This window comes from Calidris pugnax, unplaced genomic scaffold, assembly GCF_001431845.1.
Source record: "Calidris pugnax isolate Ruff unplaced genomic scaffold, ASM143184v1 scaffold189, whole genome shotgun sequence".
Taxonomy (NCBI): domain Eukaryota; kingdom Metazoa; phylum Chordata; class Aves; order Charadriiformes; family Scolopacidae; genus Calidris; species Calidris pugnax.
In genome coordinates this window covers 360,278-375,587 of record NW_015091069.1, presented here as the reverse complement: position 1 = coordinate 375,587, position 15,310 = coordinate 360,278, and the positions used below count along the sequence as shown (strand labels likewise).

The 15,310-nt window shown below is 39.4% G+C and overlaps 1 protein-coding gene across 3 annotated transcripts in view; it reads left to right on the top strand.

Moving 5' to 3' along the window:
• The window catches only part of ARNTL2 (aryl hydrocarbon receptor nuclear translocator like 2), a 38,848-nt gene that overhangs the window by 551 nt on the left and 22,987 nt on the right, over positions 1-15,310 (top strand). For all 3 annotated transcript variants that reach the window (XR_001413675.1, XM_014957026.1, XM_014957025.1), the window contains exons 2-3: positions 8,971-9,118; positions 10,798-10,833. Coding sequence is in view for 2 of the 3 variants with exons in the window: in XM_014957026.1 (XP_014812512.1) it covers positions 8,971-9,118; positions 10,798-10,833 (184 nt within the window). In the remaining variant the exon portion in view is untranslated. The remainder of the gene's footprint in view (positions 1-8,970; positions 9,119-10,797; positions 10,834-15,310) is intronic.

Sequence of the window (15,310 nt, the reverse complement as noted above, 5' to 3'; positions counted from 1 at the left end):
TGCTCCCCGCCTCTCTCTTTATTACTGTTGCAGATGTGCCGTCCTACGGGTGCGATGTGGACTAAAAATGTTTATTTAACTTGGTATGTAATATACAGGTCCTGATGTGCACTCAGTCATTTTACGTGTTCCTGTTAGGCTAGTATGATTTTTTTTTTTAATAGGTAAACATATTTTTAGGTCTAGTGGTTTTGGCCTGTGTGTGTGCCTGTGCGTGCCCACGCTGGTGTGGTGCCCCAGGTGTGATGGGAGATGTTCCTCTGTGTGTTCCTTGCTCTTCATCATAACTTTCCGGCGCTGCAGCAAGGGCAGTGTAAACCCCCCGGCAGCGGTGCCCGCGACCTCCAGCCTTCCCTCCCCTCTCTGGGGGGGCTTTGAGAGCCAAAAGCCAGCAAATCTCTCCTGAAGTCATCGCTGCCCTTCCCTTCAGTTCACACCGATGCTTCTGGGTTGAGTAGTTGTTGTTTTCTACGTGTGTGGTGGGTTACATGATGTGATCCCACCTACGTGGGGAGCCTGGTTGTCTAGAATAATTGGCGTCTTTCTGTCTCTGCTTCTTGGGTGTTCAGATGCTGGTATAATTGTGTAGCAAGTAATCTAGTGTTTGAAAACAAAGTGGATTTTTGGTGGAGTTTTTTTAATAGATTTTTTGCAGCTTGATAAATTTTCTAAAGCAGTGATTTATTGCTTCTATGTCATGTACATACTATAAGGAAAGGCAATAATCAAATTTTAGAAAACCCCAAATACACAGATATTTGCATTTACCAATAGATTTGGCAAAGCAATATACTACAGACATACACCAGTCATGTTTTAATGTGAAAGAATTCCTGCTCTCTGGTTTCTTTTGTTACCTATGTTTATACCTATTCTTCTAACAGATTTTGAAGGAACAGTCTTTCTAGTAATCATTTTTTTAAAACATAAAAGTATCTTAATTTTTGTGGAATAGGTCCACACTAAGGTTAGCTACTACTCAAGTTTTTTTTCACTTGAGTATACACATTATTGTTGGTATACTTGCACATTCTGAAAAACAGACTCTAAACCAGACAGTTCATACCAACTAAGAATCAAAGACATTGTAAGAAGAAATAATTTGGTGGGTGATTGTGGGAAGTGAATCGTTGTGAACGCTCTGTTGAAAATTCCCTGTTTGGACTCCAAGGCAGCTAAAACCATGGAAGTTCCCCGAATGATTTGACAGGAATCAGCATTTTACAATAGTATGAACCAAAAACTTAGAAGGAAACAGCTACCCTCCATTCCTTCAGCAGTGGATGGTTGGAGAGGTTTGTTTTTTTCAGTAATGAACTACTTTATACAAGTAGTACACTTGATTTCTATCAGCAGCCTGGTTTGAGCCTGAAAGTGACAGGGAAATCAGGGCAGCCTTTCAAGGGCTTGTGTAGTATCTTTTCATTAGCTGGTTACAGTCATACTTTTTAATACACTAATAGGTTTGGCTAAATATTTAGTGTTTAAAATCTATTAAGTAAATGTGTTATTTAATTGGCAAGTTGTGATTCTTGACTGCTTTCTTCTGCAACTAATAGGTTTGGCTAAATATTTAGTGTTTTAAATCTAGTTGTGATTCTTGACTGCTTTCTTCTGTGGGGCTTGTGTAGTATCTTTTCATTAGCTGGTTACAGTCATACTTTTTAATACACTAATAGGTTTGGCTAAATATTTAGTGTTTAAAATCTATTAAGTAAATGTGTTATTTAATTGGCAAGTTGTGATTCTTGACTGCTTTCTTCTGCATGGTGAAAATAAGTAAAAACAGATACAGAGAGTAATCAGTTGCCTATGTTAACGTTTCATCTAAATTACTGCAGTTCAGGATTTCATAATTTTTTCTTTTGTCATTTTGTGATATTAAAAACAAATCCAAAAGTACATTGGATTGGTCTTAAGTTAACCTGTAACAGTTTATTCTCTGTATGGTATTGTTCATAAGATGGTTATGTTAATGAAGTCTCTGTATGTTGCTCCTGCTTTACACAGGCTTATAAAATTTGGGGGAGAAAAACTGTTTAGACAATACATATCTACTGTTTTAACAACTTAACCCTAAAGAAAATTGTTGCCCCAGCTTTCAGTGAGAGCATACAGTGGGCTAGGATCTGGATGCTACACTTGCTGTAACTGGTCTGAAGATGCTTTCCATGGCCTACTTTAAAGCTCTAAAATAAATAAATGAAAAGAGTATTGAAAGCAACTCTCACTCCTGTTTAGAAAATATGGTTCTTTGTTTTGTAGGTGTTCAGATCTGCAAGACTTTTAAAGTCATGCATATCACAGCACCTGTAACTTCTTTCCTCATACAGTGCTGTATGTATGTAGAATATAGCTATAGTTTTCCTATTCTCTAATGAAAATCTGCAGTAAGAGATCATTAAAATAATTTTTAAAAATAACTCCATGTAAAATGAAGCCATTTACGTGACATAGAGTTATTTGAAATTATTTGGCTGAATAGCTATCCTCTGTGTGCTGTATGTATAGATACATATATCTGTAATTGCTTAGATAATGAGACATCTTGTATCTTAAAAAAAATAACAAAGAATTAACTTGTCAGTTGTAACAAAACTTAAGAATCCAACTTGACATCTTGAGTAGTACCTCAGTTTAGAAATTTAGGTTGCTTGTATGCCTGGATTTGTGAGTGTATGTGTATCTCTGCTTTTTCATATATCTGCACTCCTAAGGACTTTAGACTCAGACCCCGAGATCAAGTAAGTACTTGGAGGCTGCGCACACATTTGTATTTTGGGTCAGAGCAATAGCATTGGTTTGAGTTGAATCCCATCATCCCCACTTACTGCTCATTGGTTTGGTTTGCAGAGCAGTTTTAGAATTTTATTCTTTGTTTTATTCTTTGTTTTATTCTTTGTTTTATTCTTTGTTTTATTCTTTATTTATATTTATTTTATTATTTTAAATTTATTATATTGTCTATTTAGAATTTTAAAATGTTTAGAATTTTATTGTATAGCAAGGTTAGTTCTACTCCAGGCACATACCAAACATACTCCAGCTCTAAACATAAAGGACCGAACCAGTGGTTTGTTCTCAGACAGTTTTAAAACACATGCATTGTAAGGATTTTTGGCCCAGCGAACCAGACTAAATGTGATTTAGTGTAAGCTCCCTGAAGTACTTACAAATTAGAAACAGGGGCTTCTGCACCAGCTGGTTCTCCCTGCTGACCTGTTGCTGTTATGCCCTTGTTTTTACTGCTGTAGACATAGCTTAATAGCTTCTGTGAGTAGATTTCAATTTTAATAACTCATCTAGTTAGACTGAAGAACCCTTATTTGCCACTTTAACAGTCACTTCTAATGTAATTTTTGCTTCTTTAAACTTGTCAAAGCTTGAATTTATAGCTAAAAGTGTTTGTGCATGCCAGGAAAATACATTTGGAAAATACACATTTGAATAGCCTGTGGCATCTGTGGTCTCAGAAATTTCAATTCAAAGCAGCTTCTTTCTTCTTCTCCTTTCCCTCTGCCAGAAAGTGTTTCAAAATAGGAACCTGGATTGAAAGTGCCGCCTTATTCTTAGAAAGGTTGTGCCAGTGTTACCACATCTGTTAACTTAAGCAGCTGCAGAACTGCAACATTTCTCCAAGTCTATGGACATTGACTTCACAGACTATGAAGAGTGCCACCTCTAAGTTTTATAGATGTACTTATTCACTGACATTTTATTTCAGGCTTATTTTACTTTAATATTCCGGTAGATGGATTTAGGTGTTCTTTTTTAAACTGGCTAAAATGAGGGCTGACTGACAGCTTTTTAAATTAATTTATTAATACCTACATGACTTGCTTCTTTCTGCTGATTTTTGGAGTATGTATGATTTTCCTATTGATGATTCTAAACAGTCAATGTTTTAGTACTAAAACATTTTAGGAAAGCCTGTGAGGAGTAAAACTACCCAGAAAAGCTAACCTTTCACAGGGGGTGAGTGGGTCATGAGGTGGTAGTGCATAATTAAGGCAGTAGTTTTGAAAGATTATCTTGGCCTTAAACTTTTTGCATGTGACACAAAAACACAGAATCACAGAATCTTCATGGTTGGAAGGGACCTTTGAGATCATTGAGTCCAACCACAAAAAACCAACCAACCAACCAACCAAAACAAAACCCCCAAACCCCACAAACAGACACAACCCAACAATATTGGGCACTAGATCATGCCCTGAAGTGCCACGTCTACAGGTTTCTTAAATGTGTAGATCTTTTCTTAACCATCTTCAGGGATGGTGACTCCACCACCTCCCTGGGCAGGCTGTTCCAGTGCCTGACCACCCTCTCAGGAAAGTCATTCTTCCCAAGATCTAATCTAACCCTCCCCTGCCCCAACTTCAGACCATTTCCTCTGCTCCTGTCATTATTCCCTTGGGAGAAGAGGCCAACCCCCACCTCTCTCCACCCTCCTTTCAGGGAGTTGTAGAGGGCAATGAGGTCTACCCTCAGCCTCCTGCTCTCCAAACTCAACATGCCCAGTTCCCTCAGCCTCTTCTCATATGACTTGTTCTCCAGACCCCTCACCAGCTTGGTGGCTCACCATGGACATGCTCCAGCAGCTCAATGTCCTTCTTGTGGCGAGGGGCCCAAACTGAACCCAGCCCTCGAGGTGAGGCCTCACCAGTGCCCAGTCCAGAGGCACCATCACTGCCCTGCTCCTGCTGGCCACGCTGTTCCTGACACAGGCCAGGATGCTGGTGGCCTTCTTGGCCACCTGGGCACACTGCTGGCTCCTGTTCAGCTGGCTGGCCACCAACACCCCCAGGTCCTTTTCTGCTGGGCAGCTCCAGCCACTCTTCCCCCAGCCTGTAGCGCTGCAGGGGGTTGGTGGGACCCAAGGGCAGGACCCAGCACTTGGCCTTGTTGAACCGCATCCCGTTGGCCTTGGCCCATCGGTCCAACCTGTCCAGGTCACTCTATAGAACTGCATGATAGTTCTGTAGCCACCTTAGGTGGGATGCATCTCACTTGTCTTTAGATGTCAACAGAGCTAGTTACTTTGGTCTTTGTATAGTTATTGAGTAGACGTGGGTGCTCTTGGGCTGTATTTCATCTAACCAACTGTAGGAATCTATTTTAGATTGCGATGAATCACCCTAGAAATGTTGTATTTCATTTAGCCAACTGTAGGAAGCTATTTTAGGTTGAGATGAATCACCCTAGAAATGTCTTCTTCTTCCCAAGAGGGGCTAGAATGGCTACTTCAGATGCAGACATCTTTATTTTTTCAGATGAATCTCACCTTTTATAGCTCGTGGAGATTGGCCATAAACCTTTTCTAATAGATTGTGTTTGTTTAGGAACTGAAAACCTTAAAACTATTAGGGGGGAAAACAGCTTAGGAATGTGTTTAAAAAATATTATTGTCAGTAATTAGAAAAATATAGAGTCTCCCAAGCGTTGTTTCTTAATGCGTTGCATGCGATTAACACAAAACCTTTGCTAAACGTTGGTTTCCTCTGTCTTTACTTCATATCCCACCCTTAAAAGGTAGTTTCATGTAGCTCATTTGCAGTTGTTGACTTCCTTGCTGACCTCCTTATGGACTGTAAATTTTATTATTTTTTTTCTTGTAGAAAAACATGAGAGATGTTGTAGTTCAGTAGGTATGGTCTTGTATGTGGATGTGATGAGAACTGTATGTATATTGACAACCATTCCTTAAGTATTTTGTTTGCCTGATTATGAAATATACTAAAATTAGTGTTAAAATAATAGTTCTTTATTTCTGATACGCTTACTGGGAATGAGCTATTTTTCATATGATGTGTTTGTAATGTTTGGATTGTCTTTGATTTTTTGCAGAGAGAAGGATTGCAGTGGAGTTTTTCAGTGTTACTTTAATCCATCCCGATGTGCATAATATACTTTAATATATTTTTAATTTTTAATATAAATAAGCATATATGCTTAGTATTGAGAGATAAATATAGATCATAATTAGACATGTGTATTTGAGGAGCTATTCACTTCCACTAAAATTTGGTTATCAGTATGGTAGGGCATTAGCAAAACTTTGAAATTTTTTTAAAGAGTGTAATTTCTCAGTTGAAATTTTATTTGACTTGCAAACCAAACTAGTGTAAGTAATAGCCTTTGGGGTGGTAAAACAAAATATCTCTAGTTTAATGAAACTATTTCATGAAGCAAGAGTGCAATGAAGTTGGGAATCATTTAGTTTTGCTTCATATATTCTTGGGACTGTTTGGGTTTGATGTTAATGCTATGAAAATATTCACAGAAATTGAAAAGATAAGATATTTAGCCACGTGCACCAATGAAAGATAAGAATCCAACTTTGTACTGTCATAGAAGTACATTCTGGTTATTGGGGTGCATTCTAGCTCATTCTGTTTGTGAACCCAAAGATTTTTAAATCCTTTATCTGGTTCTCCCACAGTGGTATAGTCAGAGAAGTAAAGAAATCTTTCCTCACAGACTACACCAGGTTAAGACACTCTTCAGGGAGAGAGTAAGCACCTGGGAACCACATAGTATCCTAACGATAGCTATTATAAAGCCCTAAGAGATTATTTTAAAGTGCTCTTACTGACTTCTGAAAGCTGATTTAGCTTTAGGAACTGTTTCTGTCTGCTTCTTGTTCAGTAAGTAGTAAGTATTAAAAAGACTAGGACGTGTCTGTTCAGTTCCAAATAATTGGTAGTTATGAAGCTTTAAATTTCTTTATTTGTTTTCTTTTGCATTATTTTGGGGTTTGGGGGTTTGTTTTGGGTGTTTTTTGAGAATCTTAAAGAATACATATAAAGAATATATGCTGCATGCTGTACGTGTAAGGGATCAATACAGATTCTTAACCTTGTATTTTTGTCTAAGATCAGCCAGCTATCTTAGTGTCATTTAGTTAGATGGCATTTAACATGGCATTCAGTCTGTCACAGTGAAAGTATTTATCACCTAAAAATTGTAGCGTAGACGTTTTTAATAGGTCATTGTTGCTGATAATCTAAATATTTTTGGTTTTCTTAGTTACGAAAAAGAGAAAAGGTTGTTAAGAAACAGAGGAAATAAATGCAGCATTCAGAATTTGTTGTTTGAGTGTGAGGAAAAAATAGTTATTTTGATAATACGAAGGATAAATTGGAAAAGCTGTAAATTATTCATTTCATTTGTTTCTTTAAAGGGAAGTGGCTTAGAAAGCAGGCTGGCCATCTGCATGCAAAGGAGTATTTAGGTCAGTGGGTCTGTTCTGTCCTGCTTTATTCCAGGATCTGTTGTGCTGAAGGCATTCTTGTCCTTTGATACCTGTGGGTTTCTGTTTAGTAAGTAGTCATTCATGAATATTCATAAAGTATGATTATTCTTCAATAACAATCTAGTAATTATAGGCTGCGATTCTCTAAGTGAATTAAAACTACTCTTTTTAAATAAAGAGTTCCATTAGAATTGTTGGGTTGGATTTTTTTTTTTTTTGCTTTATAATTGCAAGAATTTATAGTAGAAATATAAAATGAGACTATTATGAAGTGATGATTAATCACAAAAATACTACAAACATCTGCCATTTGTGCCCCTGTATTTATGATGTCATTTCTTTTAATATATTTTTAATATGCCTAACTGGAATATGTTGTATATTTGAAGTAGCCAAGCCTGTTACCTGTTTGTCAAGTATTTATTGATTCTTTGAGTTTCCACCTCTTTTTTTGGAACTTCCTGTGTGACTTAACGAGTTAAAGAGCTTTCTAAAATAAAACAGGGGCTGACTGTGTAGTCTGACTTGGAAATGAGAGGATTAGTGGAAGACTAGGCAAGCTTCAAGTATTAGCCTATTTTCATTTAACTCTCCAGAGTAATATTCCAACAGAAAATGAGAACCTGGAAGGTAATTTTTCTGGTGTGAGCTATGCTTACACGGAAGAAGAAAAGAAACATACACTGCATATCATTCTTTTTACACACTTTTACCTATCATTTACAGACAACACCGGTGCTGGCAAAAAAAGAAGATAGCTCACAGTAAAGTTTCCAGTTTTTCTTCCTGCTGGATTTTGAGAGAACCCATCTTGGTTTTTGCCTCCTGCTAGAAGTAGGAGATGCTCACTTCCTTAAATGACCTCTCAATGCCTCCTCTGTCCCTTCATGGAATTAACTCTGATATTGTTTCTAGATGTATCACGTAGGACACTTTCCTCACTCGGGCAGGAACCCTAAAGGGGTGTGCCTGCATTTGCTGAAACAGAGCTAATTCTGATTATTTATCTAAACATCATCCGGGTGATTCTTTGTGGTAGCTTTGCTTAGAAAAAAGGTGTAATATCACTGAGATTTCTGGAGGCAGTTTGCCTTTCCCAGTAGGTTGCTAGGATTATTTTGGCTTGTGACTTTTCTTCTGTCCCTCCCAGAAACAAAGCAGTTTTTCTTGGGAGAAGGATTGCAAAGGGGACTTTAAGGTAGAACTTGTCAAGCTTGCAAGACTCTTCCGATTTACATGAGTGGTGTTATATGTGAGTGTAGATTTTATATCAGAAACATAGTTATGGAAAACTTTCATTTTTTGGTTATCCAGCTTGTTCAAAAATATGGTTTTCTCAGTTAAAAAAACCTGTTTTTTAAGCTGAATTTAGTGTTAGTCGCAGTATTTTGATCTGCTAGCTAATGCTACGTTTTGTGATTTTACAGCAGGATGTTTGAGGTGTATAATCTGGCACGGTTGTGTGGGGAAGGGAATAGTGTGTTTTGTATCGCATCGGTGTGTTGATTGTGTTGATGAGATTGTTACAGGGCTGTGGGAAGACAATATACTCTTTTCTGGACTTAATTTGTAGCAGTGCAACCTTTACGGTTTTGGGTCAGAAGCATAGAAGGCACCCACGGACAATTTCATTTTTTTTCCAAGTGAAAATCAGGATGGATACACGAGGATATAGATCGTACTGGACACTGAAGATTTTTTTTTCTTATTCACAGATAATTTCTCAATAGATGGAAACACGGGTGCTGCTTCTGGAGTCCCCAACCTCATGAACCCAACACCGAAGCCTCCTGCCACCGCTTCTTTCAATGCTGCTGGGGCTGAGGGTCCGAGGAAGCGCAAAGGAAGCGACTCTGATAACCAGTAAGTAAATTGATTCTGCATGTGTCCCAACATCAATTTGAGACGTTCATCTGTTATTTATGCAACACGGTAACTAGTCCTCTTTCCTTTATTTATTGCAGTTTTTTTCCTAATGTATTCTTTGACAGTCCCGATTTATTAAAAAAATTAAAAATAATCCTTAAATTTCAGGGTTATATGCCATTTCCTGGCCTAAGGTGTCTGGTATTGTGTTTCTAATGCTGAAATTTCGATCATTGAATCATAGAATTGTCTGGGTTGGAAGGGACCTTTAAGATCATCTAGTCCATCCATCAACCTGACAAAAACCATCACTAACCCATGTCTCTAAGCACTATGTCAACCCAGCTGTTAAATCCCTCCAGGGATGTGCCTCAACCACCTCCCTGGGCAGCCCATTCCGAGGCTTCATAACCCTTTCTGTGTCAAAATTGTTCCTAATCTCCAATCTGATCCTAAGTCTCTTTGTTCTGTTTTGGGATTTTAATCTTCTTTCTTACTTTGCGTGCTAGTAAAGACAAGTTCTCTTTGCAGCCAATTGTTTTAAAGTTGCTTGAAGTATCACAAGTGCACACTAGAATATTGTTTCAAAGCGTGAAACAAGATTACTAATTAAGCTTTTTGGGCTAGAACTGCAGAATCAGAACTGCTTCTTCAGTGACCAGGGCAGCCACTTACTTAAATGTCCAGACAGACCTGTGGCCTAAAAATGAGGACTGTCCTACTGTAGGACTCAGTCTTTTAAACTGGGCCATACTTTATTGAGATGATACTGTTGAATGTTTTCTCCTGTTTTATGGCTGCCAAACAGATGCCAGTTAACTGAATAGAGAATCAGAACTGCTTCTTCAGTGACCAGGGCAGCCACTTACTTAAATGTCCAGACAGACCTGTGGCCTAAAAATGAGGACTGTCCTACAGTAGGACTCAGTCTTTTAAACTGGGCCATACTTTATTGAGATGATACTGTTAAATCCTGTTTTATAGCTGCCAAACAGATGCCATTTAACTGAATAATCATTTACATAGAAAAAGTGATCTATTCGAAGCTGTATTAATCAGCCAGAAGTAAGGGACACAAGTCAGCCTGCAGATCTAGTGCATTACAAGTGTCTCTAAAATAGTGTAGGAAATCCACGTTTAAAAAAGTGGGGGAATGTGGGAAATTTACATGTATTTGTAATTATTAAGGCAATTCTCTTTTATCACTTCTTCCATTTATAGTCTGTTGATATACAAAATGTAGCCATACTGTGGATGTTGATATAAGTGTCAACTTGGAGATCCAAGTGTATCTTCTAGATCACTGAAAACTCCAGAAACATGTTTTTTCTGATTAAAAAAAAAAGTGTCCATTCTTTTTCAGTAGGACTTGTTGATTTTTACCTGTTTGGTAAAAGTGCTGGTTGAGCAATAGCGTTTCCCTGAAGTTTGGATCTCTGATTTCATGAAACTTCTGTCATAAAAAAATATTACTGTCCGAGTTGAAATACGAACTGAAAAAGTATTGTTCTATAAGAACTAGTAATTAGTTCCTAAAAACTAATGTTCTTGCTGAAAATATCTAATCAAGTGGTGTTTCCACTAAATTTTTTCTGTGACTTTTTTTCATTTGGTATAGTAAGTAATCTTTTTTGCTTCAAAATACCTTTTGCTTACTTTATTATCTGTTTCTGCAGGGACACAGTTGAAATTGATGGTGATCCTCAGAAAAGGTACTTTTTTATAAATTAATCCATTTCTGTTTTCAGTGCTATGAACATGTCACGTTTTCCTGTTTGGCTAGATGGGCTGCATGATTTGCCTTAAGGAATGTTTTATCTAAGGACAGGTTTTGTACAGCACAAGGTGATAAACATATAGCTAATTAACAGGATGGATAAATCTGATATTTCATTCTAAGAAGACACTGTGACTTGCTTATAACTTTACCAGAATTGTTAGTACTGAAGTTAAGGTGAGAACAGGAATGAATGAAAAGTAACAGTGAAATAAAAAGACTGGGGAGCTGAAGGAAAGGTCTCATACTCTTCTAGGACTGGTGCATGTAAACATTTTTTGTTTGTTTGTTTTAACCTTTTTAGGTGCTTTTTAAAGTAGAACTACCACAACTATCTTAAAATATTGCTATGACAAGGTAACACACCAGAGCTAAGATTGGCTGTGCAGCATAAGTAAACCCTTATATATGTATATTTGTCATGGGACAGTTATTAATTACATGATTACTTTGTTGTGATTTCTTTTTCTGCACCTGGCTACCTATCTTAGAAAATATACTTGTTTATATGTAGCTGTGCAGTATTCTCTTTTATAAAATAGAATATGTCAATTGGAAGGGACCTACAACGATCATCTAGTCCAACTGCCTGACCACTTCAGGGCTGACCAAAAGTTAAAACGTGTTGTTAAGGGCATTATCCAAATGCCTGGTAAACACTGGCAGGCTTGGGACATCGACCACCTCTCCAGGAAGCTTATTTCAGTGTTTGACCACCCTCTCAGTAAAGAAATGCTTCCAAATGTCCAGTCTAAACCTCCCTTGGTGCAGCTTTGAACCATTCCCACGTGTCCTATCACTGGATACCAGGGAAAAGAGATCAGCACCTCCCTCTCCACTTCCCCTCCCCAGGAAGCTGTAGAGAGTAATGAGGTCACCTCTCAGCCTACTTTCCTCCAAATGAGACAAACCTAGAGTCCTTAGCTGCTCCTCATAGGGCATTCCTTCCAGCACTTTCACAAGCTTTTTGTCCTCGTCAGGACGCATTCAGGTACCTTAAAATCCTCCTTAACTTATAGGGCCCAGAGCTGCACACAGTATTCCAGGTAAATCCCAACCAATGCTGAGGACAGTGGGTCATGCTGTGTTTGGTGCACCCCAGGATGCAGTTTGCCCTCCTGACTGCCAGGGCACACTGCTGACACGTGGTGAGCCTGCCCCCCCAGACCCCTTTCTGCAGGGGAGTCAGTGTTTGGTACGTGGCTCATTGGGTAGTATAAAAATATTTCTTTGGGGATAACCTGTTTGTTTCTTTGTGGATTTTTTTCCATGGTGCTCATGGTGGAAAAGTGAGTAAAAATACAACTGTCTTTAAAACCTTTGCTTCCATTTAGAAGAAAAGGGGAAGTATGTTTAATAAATCAATTGAGAGAATAGAGGAAAAGGTGGTATTCTTTATTTTTTCCTGGTTAATAGAGATTCTAGTCTATCTAGTACCAATTAAGTATTATAGTCATGAGGTAGAATTTCACCCAATGTTCATGTAGTCAATCATAGACAATGCAACAATTTATTTGGTTTTCTAAACTTTTTATTTAATTTTAAAATGTCTGCATTATAGTCATGAGGTAGAATTTCACCCAATGTTCACGTAGTCAATCATAGACACTGCAACAATTTATTTGGTTTTCTAAACCTTTTATATTAATTTTAAAATGTGAAGTGGACATGCACATATCTAAGCTGGAATATGACTTGTATTTCCACCAAGATGCTGAAATGCAATTTAAAAACTACTCAGACATAATTCCCAGAGATAGCAGAAACACACTGCAACCTCAACGGAAATTCTGAAAAACCTTCTTGCTGTTACTTTTATCTATGAAATAAATTCTGTGGAATGTGAACTTTTTTCATTGTTTTGACACAAAGATCTTGCCAAAATGCTGGTTTTGAATATATAACTTGTTCTCCAATGTTAGCTGCAGGAAAAAAAAAAAACAGGAAAAAAAGTACAGCCTGGCTGAAAGAGGATTTATATCCAGCCCCTTTTTCTAGTTGAACTTCAGCTTTAACAGTCACATTGCAATTAGTCTTAATATTGATGTTGGCCACGCTGAAGCCAGAGGCAAAGAGTCTTACCGATTGCTGTGGAGTCAAGTTTACACTCCATTTTCGCTAATATCAATCAATTACAATGTTCAAGTCCACTTGGGACGCACTAGAAGTCCTACAAATTCTGGTCTGCATTCCTAGTGAAACTCACCTTTCAAAAGAAACAAAACTGCAAAAAGCGAAAAAACCTGTTCCACTCTCTCATGACCCCCGTGGTGAAAACCTTCTTTGCGATATCTCATCTAAACCTACCCTCTTTCAGTTGACAACCCTTACCCCTTGTCCTATCGCTACACTCCCTGATAAAGAGTTGCTCCCCATCTTTCCTGTAGGTCCCCTTTGGCTACTGGAAGGCTGCTCTAGGGTCTCCCTGGAGCCTTCTCTTCTCCAGGCTGAAAAACCCCAACTCTTTCAGCCTGTTCTCATAGGAGAGGTGCTCCAGCCCTTTGATCACCTTTGTGGCTCTCCTCTGAAGTGGCTCCAACAAGTCCATGTCCTTCTTATGTCGGAGGCTCCAGAGCTGGACACAGTTCTCCAGGTGGGCTCTCTCAGGAATGGAGTAGAGGGGCAGAGTCACCTCCCTCGACTTGCTGGCCACGCTTCTTTTGATCCAGCCCAGGATACGGTTGGCTTTTTGGACTGCAGACACACATTCCTGGATCATGTTGAGCTTCTCACCAACCAGCATCCCCAAGTCCTTCTCCTCAGGGCTGTTCTCGGCCGATTTTCTGCCCAGGCTGTATTAGTGCTCGGGATTGCCCCGACCCACCTGCAGCATCTTCCACTTGGCCTTGTTGAACTTCATGAGGTTCACATGGGACCACATCTCAAGCCTGTCCAGGTCCCTCTGGATGACATTCCTTCTCTCCAGCTTGTGAATCACACCACACAGCTTGTTGTCATTGGCAAACTTGCTGAGGGTGCACTCAGTCCCACTGTCCATGTCGCCCACCCGTCACTGGTCACCACGTGGACATAGAGCCATCGACCACAACTCTTTGAATGCGACCATCCAGCCAGTTCCTTATCCAGCAAGTGGTCCATCCGTCAAATCCATGTCTCTCCAATTTATAGACAAGGATCTTGTGCGGGAAGTCCAGGTAGATGATGTCAGTTGGTCTTCCCTTAACCACCAATGCTGTAATGACACCAAATTTGTCAGGCACCATTTGACCCTGGTGAAGCCATGCTGGCTGTCACCAATCACCTCCTTATTTTCCGAGTGCCTTGGCAGAGGTTCCAGGAGGATCTGCTCCATGATCCTGCCAGGCACAGAGGTGGGACTGGCTGTCCTATAGTTCCCCAGGCCTTCCTTTTTTCCCTTTTTTAAAAATGGGAAAGTGGTCCAGGTAGTTTTGACCCAGCTTCAGCAGGGGCTGCTCCATGATCCTGCCAGGCACAGAGGTGGGACTGGCTGTCCTATAGTTCCCCAGGCCTTCCTTTTTTCCCTTTTTTAAAAATGGGAAAGTGGTCCAGGTAGTTTTGACCCAGCTTCAGCAGGGGAGTCCTGCTTCAGCAGGGGAGTTGGACTAGATGATCTCTATTGTCCCTTCCAACTCTAAAAAATTCAGTGAAATTCAGTGAAACTATTGCTATCAGCACCAGCACAGCTGTTAGGACAGAGGCTGTAGAAATCCAGGGAAGGCTGTGACTCATTGCTTGAGCAGCAAATTTGTTCTAATTTCTTCCCCCTACGGAGCTCCTGAGGGAGAAGGCGAGTTAGTTCATCGGACACAAGCTGCATTGCAGGTGGTCTGGCTCCCCCTTACCTCTTCTCCTCTTATGGGCAACGTCACTTCTGCTGGCGTTCCTACTATGTGCACATTTCTGTTAAAAGTTCATTTTAAAAGGAAAGAAAAACATTAGTTATTGTTATCTTGTCTAAACCCGAAACGGTTTCACTGAAGAAAAGTCCTTAAAAAATTCAGTGAAATTCAGTGAAACTATTGCTATCAGCACCAGCACAGCTGTTAGGACAGAGGCTGTAGAAATCCAGGGAAGGCTGTGACTCATTGCTTGAGCAGCAAATTTGTTCTAATTTCTTCCCCCTACGGAGCTCCTGAGGGAGAAGGCGAGTTAGTTCATTGGACACAAGCTGCATTGCAGGTGGTCTGGCTCCCCCTTACCTCTTTTCCTCTTATGGGCAACGTCACTTCTGCTGGAGTTCCTACTATGTGCACATTTCTGTTAAAAGTTCATTTTAAAAGGAAAGAAAAACATTAGTTATTGTTATCTTGTCTAAACCCGAAACGGTTTCACTGAAGAAAAGTCCTTGGGTCTCGGGAGCCCAGCCTGCTCCTGAGGTTGGGTTTATCAGACCCTCCAGAAGGTTCCCAAATTCCAGGGCAATTCCATTC